Source organism: Pseudorasbora parva, chromosome 4 (assembly GCF_024679245.1).
Source record: "Pseudorasbora parva isolate DD20220531a chromosome 4, ASM2467924v1, whole genome shotgun sequence".
Lineage (NCBI taxonomy): Eukaryota > Metazoa > Chordata > Actinopteri > Cypriniformes > Gobionidae > Pseudorasbora > Pseudorasbora parva.
In genome coordinates, this window is record NC_090175.1 from 13,475,969 (window position 1) to 13,488,626 (window position 12,658).

General features: G+C 35.8%; 1 protein-coding gene across 1 annotated transcript in view; it reads right to left on the minus strand.

Annotated features, from left to right (window-relative positions):
- The window catches only part of tbck (TBC1 domain containing kinase), a 68,989-nt gene that overhangs the window by 56,144 nt on the left and 187 nt on the right, over positions 1-12,658 (minus strand). Inside the window, exons 2-17 of the mRNA XM_067440977.1 lie at positions 12,184-12,402; positions 9,887-9,959; positions 7,822-7,936; positions 7,396-7,469; positions 6,714-6,855; positions 4,726-4,786; positions 4,547-4,608; positions 4,112-4,173; positions 2,909-3,057; positions 2,671-2,809; positions 2,425-2,524; positions 2,151-2,200; positions 1,909-2,038; positions 997-1,095; positions 637-699; positions 219-345 (exon numbers count right to left, since the gene is read on the minus strand). Coding sequence (XP_067297078.1) covers positions 219-345; positions 637-699; positions 997-1,095; positions 1,909-2,038; positions 2,151-2,200; positions 2,425-2,524; positions 2,671-2,809; positions 2,909-3,057; positions 4,112-4,173; positions 4,547-4,608; positions 4,726-4,786; positions 6,714-6,855; positions 7,396-7,469; positions 7,822-7,936; positions 9,887-9,959; positions 12,184-12,376 — 1,639 coding nt within the window. The 5' untranslated portion in view covers positions 12,377-12,402. The remainder of the gene's footprint in view (positions 1-218; positions 346-636; positions 700-996; positions 1,096-1,908; positions 2,039-2,150; positions 2,201-2,424; positions 2,525-2,670; positions 2,810-2,908; positions 3,058-4,111; positions 4,174-4,546; positions 4,609-4,725; positions 4,787-6,713; positions 6,856-7,395; positions 7,470-7,821; positions 7,937-9,886; positions 9,960-12,183; positions 12,403-12,658) is intronic.

A 12,658-nucleotide genomic window follows, 5' to 3' on the forward strand; every position in this document is an offset into this window, starting at 1 on the left:
TTTGACAGGTTTTGTGAGACTCTCCCACACAGACATTAATAAATCACATCAGGGCACACACTTGATTTGATCTGTTATCTTTATCAGATAGTAAGTCCCTTTAGGCCAGCAGACCCTAAAGATGCCCGTTACAAAAGAAACACTGTGAGGCTTTGCTGCCATCTAGTGGCAGAAAGAGTGAAACTGTAACCCCCCCCAGCCAACTATTGCTCCATCACCTTGCCAGTACACCAGATCAGGATGAGACACCACCCAGGCCTTGAGCACCCGCCGAAACTTGACGTGACCCTGAGGTGACGACAACAGCTCGTCGTACTGGTGACAGCGAGGGATGTCCACTTCAATCTGCGTCACATATGATAACAAAGGCTGAACGAATGTCTAAAGCTTCTAATGCAGAAAATCTGCGCTCTTAAATGAACTCAGATGAGGTGGGAGACATGTCTCAGTCAACGCTGTTTGCTCCTGGATCGCTTGAAATATTCAGCAGTGGATAGTCAAATCATAACACGGCTTAAAGGTGAAGACAGGAACACCGCAAACAAAGTGAATTATTCAACAGGCTGATGAATTATTCAGTTTTTCAATAACCTCAATCAGTGCAAAGACTATCAAACACATGGAAGTGATTCTCACCTGTCTATCAGTGGGGATGGGCGTGTCCTTATCGATGCCGTCATATTTTGATTGGATATCCCCCTGTGGGAGTTTATAAACTGATCTGAATGTACTAAGAGGCATGTTTACTATTAAAATGGAAAAATGAAATGCTTAAAAACGAAATGTGTATTGAATTTATGTCAACATTTGATTGTACACATCAAGTGGACGCAGAAATCAATAGTCCATTAATGACCAAAAAATGCCAAGCATGCTTTTTTTAGTCTGCAAATGCATCAACATTTTCATTCCACTCGAAAGAAATCAAAAGTTCCCTTTTGAAAAGGTCGTAAAGCGCCTGAACAAAATGGTGTAAAATGCAGTTTTTGTCCATACCTCAACTCCTAGTAATGCTGCCCAGGTCAGACCCCTCAGAAGAGGAGGAATATCAACCCTCGCCTCCTTCCAGACCTGGTTCTTCTTGTAGGGGTACGCCTAAAATGTGAACGCAAAACATGTAATTATTATTAAGGTAACCATGGCATTATTACACGGGGGGGGGGGGAGAGAGAGAGAGAGAGAGAGAGAGAGAGAGAGAGAGAGAGAGAGAGAGAGAGAGAGAGAGAGAGAGAGAGAGAAAGAGAGAAAGAGAGAAAGAGAGAAAGAAAGAAAGAAAGAAAGAAAGAAAGAAAGAAAGAAAGAAAGAAAGAAAGAAAGAAATCATGGTAATATTTGTTATATTGCCTTTTATTATTGTAATGAAAATCTGCATTGTAATAATGAAAATATAATGGCAATTATTAATCAGAATAAAGGGAATTCAAAAAAAAATCTGAATGCATTAGAATAATGAGATTTCTGTGGGAGAAATTTAGTTTAATTTTCATAAGCCTAACCTGAAAATATAATTCATTTTCTTTATGCAAAATAAAATGAGTGTTAAAACTAATTTTACGAGCTGATGAAGTCTATTACTATAAATTATTACTCAACGCAAAAGGTTCAGCTATCGCCATCGACAAAAAAAAGGTTTAAAAATGTCAGATAAATCAATATTAATGACATGAAATGACTGTATTTTGCTGTCCTTTATGAAAATGTCAATAACCCCAAATGTAAAACCCAAATGTAAAACTAACCTAAAAACAACTTTTGGCATTTTAATGCACATCATTTAGAATCTTTATGAACCATTTCTTCCCTGTGGGTGGACGTCTATCATGAGGATATTTCATCAACTATTCTTACATGGTCATTTTCAGAAACTGTGTGTGCGTGTGTCCGTGTGTGTGTGTGTGTGTAAAGGACCTTGAGCAGTCTGTCGAAGAGGACAATGCGGGTGAGCTGGTACTCTGTATCTCTCTCCCGGATAATGAGGGGGAGTGTGACGGTGGCAGACAGTTCATTACTGCTGTTAGACTGAGGCAGGCTGGATTGCCTGCGGGACAAACGGGACATTTCTGTACCATCAGACAGACACCGACTGCTGCCAAACACACCAGAATACTGAGCACAAAATCAGAGCTAATGAACAAGAGAAAATTTCTTACTCATCTTCTAATAAAGGATAGTACGTCTCTCCAGCAACATCCTTCAGCCTCTAGAACGAGAGATTAGCAGTGTTTTAAAAGGTCAATGTACATTCAAGTTTTTTGCTTTGTAAAAAAAAACAAAAAAAAAATTCATATGGGGTGTGCTATAGAAATAGCCCCAATATTGTACTACTTTACCAACAAGTTTTTTTTTAAAAATTGAAAAAAATATATCGCTTTTTTTTTTTTTTTTTTTTGACATTTGATGGCCCATACGAGCAAACACACTTACATTTTTGAGCTGATAAAGAGAAAGTGTCACAGTTGTGTCATCCAGTAGGAAACTTCTGTCCCGGCCTTGACCAAAAGACTCGCCATCCTCTAAAATGTACCTAAAGAGCAAGTGCATTCGACAATGGTAACAAGTTAGCTGAATGCAAACGGCTACTTGAGACAGATGTCTCATTCTACACTCTGAAATAATGGTAAAGCTGATCCTAAAGCTGGCATAATGCGGGAATCAGAGGTGAGCGGGTACTTGGAAAGGGTGCAGACGGGAGGTTTTGACTGGATGATCTCTTGATTGGTCAGCTCTTTCTCTAGGTCTCCTCCTGCCAGACACCACAGGTGATAGACCTCATCTATGGCTCTCTCTGCCAGGTAGTGCTCTCCATCATCTATACGACACAGAAGAACAGTCATTAGCTTTTTTTTTTTTTGCATTTACTTTTTTATAGTCATTAAAATGATTTTCAGCAAGTTCTGGTGACCCAAACCTTTGCAGAGTTCACTGATGTCCTCAGGAAGTTCTAAATGGGCGCAGCGCGGGGAGGCAGCGAACAGACGCACAGGGCTCTGGTAGGGTGTGTACTGACAGGAAATGCTCTCAAACACAGAGTCTCCAAGAAGCTCAGCTGGGGTGGGTCTAAAAGACAGGAACAATTAGCAAAGACTAATCATTATTAATAATTAAGCATAAGTTTGCCCTGCTCTGTTTATTCACATATATATAAGGGCTGTGAAACGATTAATCACGATTAATTGCATCCAAAGTAAAATTTTGTTTCTGTTAACATAATGTATATTTGTGTACCGTGTATAATTATTATGTATATTTGAATACACACGCATGCATGTACATATTTAAGAAATGTATGTATAATGTACATACATACATACATATACATACATACATATACATATATACATATATATATATATATATATATATATATATATACATATATATATATATATACACAATTTCAAATATATACATGCGTGTGCATTAATACGCATCACAGTTATAGACAGTTATAGACGCACATTTATGTAAAAACTAACTTTTTGACATTTTTAATGTGATTAATCATGTGATAGCCCTTAAATATAAAATATTACAATTAAATTATTATTATTCAAAAATTATATAATGATTTTAACCATTTTAAATGTTAATTGTAATTATAACTATTTAATAATGATATTGTTTTTATTTATATATATATATATATAATTAAATGTAATTTGTACACACACATATTGAATACATTTTTTATCATATTATCATATTAAATAAATATAAAATATTAAAATTGTTATAATAAATAAACAATGTGATTGTATTCATTATTATTTTTATAATAATATATATGTTTTATTATTTATAAATATTCCATTTATATTTATTATTCATTTATTGAGTATCGGCTGAAAATATCAATTGTATAATAATATTACCCATCCCTAAGAAAGAAGAACTGGGAACCAACTGTCATTTATAAGAATAACGGCTAACATGAAGGTCCTTGTATTTGTTCAAGAATTAAAAGAGATATAAGTAAGACCCTACTCAAGAGATCCCATGGCATAATGACATACTGCCAAACCATCCACTCTGACTGCTTAAAAACAGCTGGAAGTTGATTAAGTTTTTTTTTCTTTCTATAAAGACATTATAAAGGGACTGAACAGGTTACCTTTTTGAAGGGAGAAACGTCAGGCATTTCCTCAATAAAGCCTGCACATTTTCAGGCAACTCCTGTGGGGAAAAAGTCAGAGACAAGAATATTAGTAAAGCATCAAACCCAGCTAAACTCTGATAAAGCAGCACTGTCTGTCATTCATGCTTTAATCTCCACTGAAAGTGAGGTTTTATGAGGACATTTGGAAAACATTTGACCAGTGCACGGTCACTGTCAAGCTAAGTAGAGTTTATCTAAGAGATTTCAAAGTAAGCCTTTTAAAGTAAAACCCCTTTGAGATCAAACCACATCTTACTGTGACACTGATTGTGCACTTTTTGGCCCTGTAGTAAAAGGTTTAGAAAAAAAACAATCAAATTGAGATCTATCTATCGTTAGAACGTAAAGTACAAAGCTGAAAGACTATCCATTAAAGACGAGCAAACTTGCCTTAACTGTATCCAAACATCCGTGTTCCTCAGCAAGAACAGTGATTATGTCATCCATGCATCCTGTAGAGACAATAAGACACAAACAAATCTGAGATATTCTAATGGTGAAATTCATTACAACAGAAAATTGTGACGTGAATACATACAGTAAATAGTGTACAGTAAAGATGAACTCACCTAAGGTGATGATGAACTTCATTCTCTCACTAATATCAATGTTCTGCAGGATCTGCCTTCCCTATTGGACAACACAAGTCACATGATCAGACAGTAAATGTTATATCTATCAATCCATCCATCTATCCGTCCGTCCTTCTACAAATTGCGGGAATTGCGGAAATGTTGGGATGTTTTTTAAATTGGAATAAAATGAAAACTTTTAAGACTTTCAAATCACATGAGCCAATATTTTATTCACAACAGAACATAGATAAAAAAAAAAATGTTTAAACTGAGAATTTTTCCACTTTTTTCCACTAATTGAGCTCATTTAAAACTTGATGCCTGCTACAGGTCTCATAAAAGTTGGGATGGTGCATGTGTAGCATCTTTTCTTTTCAAAATTGAAATAAAGGCATTCTTTTCTGGGCATCAAGGTTATGAGTTTCTGGAGTGTTGGTGTTGTGTTTGGTCCCATTCTGGTCCCAAGAGTTTGTGGTCGTCTTTGACGTATTTTTTGTTAAATTATGCACCAAAGATCAGGCCAATTCAGCCCCTGGACTTTTCTACGACGAAGCCATGCTGTTGAAATAGCTGCAGTATGTGGTTTTGCATTGTCCTGCTGAAATACACAAGGCCTTCCCTGAAAGAGATGTTGTCTGGAGGGGAGCATATGTTGCTCTAAAACCTTTATATACCTTTTAGCATTCATAGTGCCTTCCAAAACAGGCAAGCTGCCCATACCGTATGCCATTATGCAGCCCCATAACATCAGAGATGCTGGCTTTTGAACTGAACGCTGATAACACGCTGGAAAGCCTCCCTCCTCTTCAGTCCGTGATATCCTACAAGAATGTCAAATTTGGACTCGTCTGACCATAGAACACTTTTCCACTTTGAAATAGTCTATTTTAAACGAGCCTTGACCCACAGGACACGGCAGCGCTTCTGGACCACATATGGCTTCCTTTTTGCATGATAGAGCTTTAGCTGGCATCTGCAGATGTTACGGCAGATTGTGTTTTCAGACAGTGGTTTCTGGAAGTATTCCTGGGCCCAATTATTAAAGTCTTTGACATAATCAGGGTGATGAGCGGTCATCTTAGGGCCCAGACTTTTATTGGAGGCCCGTGGTCTTCGGGCCTGTCCCTTACGCACAGAGATTTCTCCAGTTTCTCTGAATCGTTTGATGATGTTAAGCACTGAAGATGATGAGATTTGCAAAGCCTTTACAATTTGACGTTGAGGAAAATTGTTTTTAAAGTATCTTTAAAGAAATCTTTTTACAGACTCCTTCACAGATTTCACAGCCTCTGTCCATCTTTACTTCTGAGAGACTCTCGAAGACATACCTTTTATAGTTAATCATGTAACAGACCTGATATCAATCTCCCAGCTGAATCCAAATGTTCTTGCTTTTTCAGCCATTTGTTGCCCTGTGCCAAGCTGTGCCTGTAGTAGGCATCAAATTTGAAATAAGCTCAATTGTAAAAAGTTTAAACATTTCTTCTATCTATCTATCTATCTATCTATCTATCTATCTATCTATCTATCTATCTATCTATCTATCTATCTATCTATCTATCTATCTATCTATCTATCTATCTATCTATCTATCTATCTATCTATCCATCCATCCATCCATCCATCCATCCATCCATCCATCCATCCATCCATCCATGTCATGTTTATCGAATGTTTATAATTGGACTAAGTATGCTATTTCACATTATTTTTTCAAACATATTCATTATTCAATGCGTTTCAAGCCACAAAAGTATTCAATATTCAGTGTATTTAATTTAAAAAATATATATATATATAAACTATAAAAAAGTAAAAGTAAAAAATATAAAAGTAAAACCCTTAGGGAAATAAAACATATGCACTATATGTAAAATTATTAATTATTCCTATCCTGGGAGTAAAAAACTAATGATTTGCCTTCATGTAAAATTCAGTTCAGTGCTTGTTGAGCTGAATCTTTAAAAATTCTGAGAGCGTACCACACAGAGTTCAAACAGAAGCACCCCGAGAGACCAAACGTCTGTTTTGGGCCCTGAAGGAAACGGGGCCTCAATGATCGAGGGGTCGCTGGAATAGAAACAGCCTTGAGCAATAACCTCTGGAGGCAGGTAAGATGGATACCTACGGAAACAGAGAGGAACAGACGACACGCATGCTGGAAAGGTCTCGCAGACTGCAGATGTGGTTCTTGTGATGCCAGATAACAAAAGATGTGTCCCACATAACCCAAATCACAACCGGATATTATAAGACAACCACTTTGAGAACATAAGGGTTCCTAGCCGTGCCACTTAGATATGTTATTTAGGACGCCACATAAGGAAGTCGCTTTGATATCCAGGATCTGCTTTTGATCAAAACAAAGATGAACCAGAATGATGCACATCTAATGTTAGTTCATCTTTCTTTATTACAAGAGCACAGCGTGACCCATTGATCTTCTTTTTTTTTCACGAAAGGCTGGCGCTTCGGTTCAGAGCCACAATGCATCTTAAAGAGACGGCGGACAAGATTTAAAGCTCGCCTTGACTTTCTGCTCTGCTATAATGATGCTGAGATGTTATCTGTCCCCTTATATAGACACCAAAGCACGTGAGTTTCATTTTGAGGAATATGTTACAGCAAGGAACAAATGGAAAGCATTAAAGCTGAATGACGTACCCAATGGGGAAGTCAACATCTGCTCCGTGGTCGGTCATATGATACACGCCGAATTTGGCCAACTTCACTTTACCCTGTTGAGTTTGTAAAAGAACATTTCTTTCCATGAATACAGTGAGTTGAAAGCAAGACAAAGTATGGTATCAATAAGAAACTGATCATTCTGACAAACTTCATCACTTTGTTAATATTTCTTTAGTGTACTGTTTTAAGTTTGTCAAAATTATCTGTTTATTCATAAAGCCCTTGCACCACAGCAATTCATTTTATTACATTTTTGAGCAACAAAAATTACAGGTTAGAATTATAACCTTAAAAAAAATGTGTTTTAATAAAAAATAAAATAAAATAAATAAAATAAAAATAATAAATAATAATAAAAATAATAAAAAAATTAAAAATAATAAAATGTGTGTTTCCACATACCTCACGATCCAGGAGAACATTGTTGGGAGACAAGGCACGGTGCACCATGCCGTGTTCATTCATGAACTCCAACCCTTCTAGCACTTCATAGGCAATATGAAGCACCTTCTCTGGACTAAGAGAGAGACAAGAACATCAGAAAATGAGTCCATATTTAGTGTCTCAAACAACTTAATTCTGGCTTTCAATTTCTACTGATGTTACTATCAAGACAAACTGAATGAATATTCACAGTCGCTTTGATATCCAGGATCTGCTTTTGATCAAAACAAAGATGAACCAGAATGATGCACATCTAATGTTAGTTCATCTTTCTTTATTACAAAAGCACAGCATTTGAGATTTTTGTAGATTTATTAAAAAGGAAAAACGTGAAATATCACATGATCCTAAGTATTCAGACCCTTTGCTGTGACACTCATATATTTAACTAATTTAAGAGAGAGAGAATTTCAGTTTGTCTTGATAGTGACATAAGCAAAAATTGAAAGCAAACTTTTTTTTTGTTGATGTGAAGTCAAATAAAAGGCAAAATCCAATACTACCCATTAAAAAACATGGCGAAATACTGTATAACCCCTTTTGAATTAGTTAAGGTACCATTAATTAATAATAAGCTGTCTGATTTAGACAGTAGGTGGCAGAATAAGAGCAGTCTGAGCCATTTAGTTATTGGAAATAAACCACTGGTTTAGCTGGGAATGTATGTGCTCAATGATACTGCATGAAAAAAGAGCTGGAAGTGAATAGGGAACTTTTGTTAGTTAATTTATTAACTAACAGCAATACATTAATCTTTGTTAATGTTAGTTAATAAAAAATGTATTTTAGTTTACAATGCATTAACTCATGTTAACAGATACAGTTGATCTTAAAAATATTGTAGAAAATGTTGAGATTAACTAATGCTAACAAATGAAATCCCTTATGGGAATAAATGGTTATGCCATTGCAATTAAATTAATAAAAGGGGTGTTTTTGGTGAATTTATGATGGAGCACTGATGAATGATTTGGGTGCCGTTTGTGATGCTACAGTCCTACAGCTTTTTTCTGAATCAGGAATATGGATTTAAAAAAATAAGGACAATCACATAAACTAATAATACATTATTATAATCAGGGTGTTAATAAAGAATCCATGTACTGTAGTGGAAACTGATGTTTTTCAAGACAAGCATCTTAAACCGTTAAATCTAACTAGAAACCCATAGAAAGTTCTGGATGATGATACAGATGTTCCTTTAAAAAGAGAAATATTGTTAGATTGAATTTGACTAAGCTAGTCCCAGATTTGCAACTTGCACTGACATATCTTAAAACATGTAACTGCCATTGTTTTGTCTCAAGATGCAACAGTTATGTTGTTGTTGTGTTTTTTTTGTAAGGCACGTTTATAAAAGCTACTTAAATATTCTAATTGATCTAAGGTCTGATCCTAGTTTAATCTAAGCCCTGTCTGGGAAACCAGGCTGTAATGTTTTATATTTTCTCTAAAATGTGAAGCTTTACAGATTTCAATAAGCTAATTTTGTCCTCTGTCTTGTTTTACAGTCATTTTAGTATTACATATCCCATCTATGGCAACAATAACTTTTGAACTGCTGTCACATTGATCCGATTTACACTTGCTATTTGCATTCATAATCATCCTGAACTCTGATCCCAAATATTGCCCTAATAGTGTGGGCCATGATAACACACACAACGATCAAATGCCTTCACAGACAGAAAATCTTTCCAAAAACTGGCCACATGAAGAATCTGACAACAGCTGTCAATAGCTTCCACATGAGAGGATACAAACCACTAATGAATCACAGAACAAACAAAAAAAAGCTCTGCCACAAATGTTATGCTTTTTGTCTTTTGACCTGATAATACAGAACAGATTAAAAATAATAAAACGAGACATTGAGTGAAGTCTGAAGAATATTAACTGATATAACTGATTAAATAAATGCAGCACCGGTGAGACTTCTTTCAAAAATATAAACCAGAAAAATTAATCCAAACATTTGAACGTTCATCAATGTGCATTATATTGAGTTGGTCTTGATTGTTACCTGACTGGTTTCCCCTGCTTCAGAAGATCCTTTAGGCTTTTTTCATAGTGCTCAGCAACAATAACCAGCCGCTCTGCAAAATAACAAGAAAACGTAAAGATTAAGCAAGTACTTGCTAAGATAACAAACAAAGACAAAATATTCTCTGAATACGTGCCTTCTTACTATTCTCTGCCATATTAGGTTAATGTGAGATTAGTTTTTGTATAATTATTTATGTATTTTTATTTAAATGGATAGTTCAAAATTAAATTCTGACATTTACAATATGGATAAATAATTCAGAGGAAGTCACTCTGCACTTCAGCTTCTCATCAGTTTTCGTTTCCAATTAAACGGTCTCTAAAATCTAAAGCGTCCCACCCCCTACATTATAAGCAGGCGCTGAAGCTGCGCCTGAAATCGGTCACTTGTTCACACATTTACTGTTTTCTATATGGTGAATGGCACAGAGTGCACTATAAAGGGGACAGGGAACATTTCACAGTGTATGCTTTCCAGTGGGGTGAATGAAGTCTGGTTTCACGTTGTCACGCGAACCGCCACAGCACACACGCAGACTCCAGCCCAGAGAGACAACAGCAGAGAGCGGGTCATATGTGCAAATCGGCTCAGACCACAAGACATATCGGAGCCATTTGAAAGCGAGGAGGAGGGAAAAAAGGTTCGAGATTAGGAGGAAATTGCTGCTTTATTGAGCTCAACAGCTCTGGCCGAGCAGTGATATAAACAAAATGCTATTGGATGTAAAAAAAAGAAAAGAAAAAAGGATGAGCTTTTCAATATGTCCCGCCCTGTCTTCCTGTTTCAGTGGAAATTACGTCAACATATTGAATGATACTGCACATTTCAAGGCACTTCAGAGGGCCTTTAATGATGCAAACTAAAATACATAAATTCTGCCAATTCTGTTCTGTTCAATAAGTTCATGGATGGAATGAGTTTGATTCAGCTTTAATAAAGCAACTCTTCGGAAAACTGTGATGTCATCATCTCACTTCAGCTCTCATCAATAAATAAAGGCATCAATGGTTCCACTTAAAACTTTTTAACATCCATGGAACCTTTCCATTGCACAGAAAGTTTTTTTTACAGTGGAAAAAGGTTATTCAGATTATCAAAATGTTCTTCACTCTCAGAAAAAAATAAGAATATTTCAAGAACTGCTCAAAGAAAGGTCTTTGGGAAACCCAGAATAGTTCTACTGCACGGCTATTGTATTATTTGAGTGAAACAAGTAAAGATATTCAGCAGCATGCAACTAAGAAACATCCAGGAAATGTCACAATATCTTAAAAAAAGTACACGATTCTTGTGTACTATCCTCATTTTAATCAGCACAGTGAAGAAAAAAAACTTCAGAACTGATTTTCAATATCCTCCGAAATGAACATTCCCTCCAGCAAGATGATGACCTGCATTCAGGGTCATTTCTCAAACATGAAAGAAAGTTATAACACTAATAAATCTGCATAATGTCATAAGAACTTCAAACACATGTGTTTGCATACGCATGCATCGATCTCATAGGGCCCACATGCATTTAACAAAGTGTCTTGTGCATGATAAATACTGAACTAACAGCCATAAAGCAAATAAAGATAAAAAGAAACATTCTCACAGAAAGATTCCGCACATGAATAATGTCATTAAACTACAGAGATAAAAATCAGTAGGATAAAAGAGAATAAACCTCTGAAAAGCACCAGAAAACAAAACCAGACTCCATGAGACATTAGAAAAAGGAAACATTTTGAAATTAATGACTTGCAAAAAAAGTGCCATGACATATTTCTTTTCATTTTAAAATCTCCAGAGCAATAGACAGCAAACTATATGACAAAAATCTGATACATATTGCACAAAAATGCTTTCTTGATCTGGCAAGCTCTAATGTGATTGGATGAATTTATCTACAAAGCGTATTGAATGAAGGATTCAAATCAACTTTATAGTAATAAACAAGAAAATAAATAACTGTAAATATGGCAAGTTTAGCATTTCCAGAAAAAGAAAAAGGCAGATGACTTTAATAATGTTATTATTCAGCTCAATTCAGATTTATAACAGTGCTCATCAATTATGGAACTTTATGAAGGAAACAAAACAGTTTACAAGGTAAGTTACATTAAACAAGCCCTTCTGAGAAAAGCTGACACATTTTTTAAAGATTCTGAGAATGTATCCGCATTGTTATCTGTGAATTAAACTGTATTCAACTCTATTATGTACAGACAGACGATCTTATTTTGGGAATATGACATTAAGAGAGAAACTGTGCAATAAAGCCATCATACCATGCTTCCCTCTGGTGATGTCCACATATTGGCACAGTCTGGGATGGGTGATGGTCTTGAGGATCTGGAAGCGTCCCAGGATCTTGATGGAGTTTGGGGTGAGAGGGAGTCCATTGCTGCCACACACATCATGAGGAAGAGGAGAGGCGAAGAAGGTGGAGGCCCCCAGTTCAGCATCTCTGAGAGGCTGCATGTCTCACCTGATGCTCAACAAACACACTGAAACAGAGCACAGAATGTAGAGTTGTATCACATTAAATTGTTTTTGTACATTATTTGTTAATTTCTGAAATCAGTCAGGATGTTGTTTTTTTAAAATACAACATAAATAGTTACAACAACAGACACTAAAACGTGTCTTTTTCATCTTACAGCATAATATCATATTTGGTCATGAACGTTATTACAACATAAACCATTTGACGACATTAAATTGAAATACACTGTACACACATGGATTTCTGCATGCGTGCTG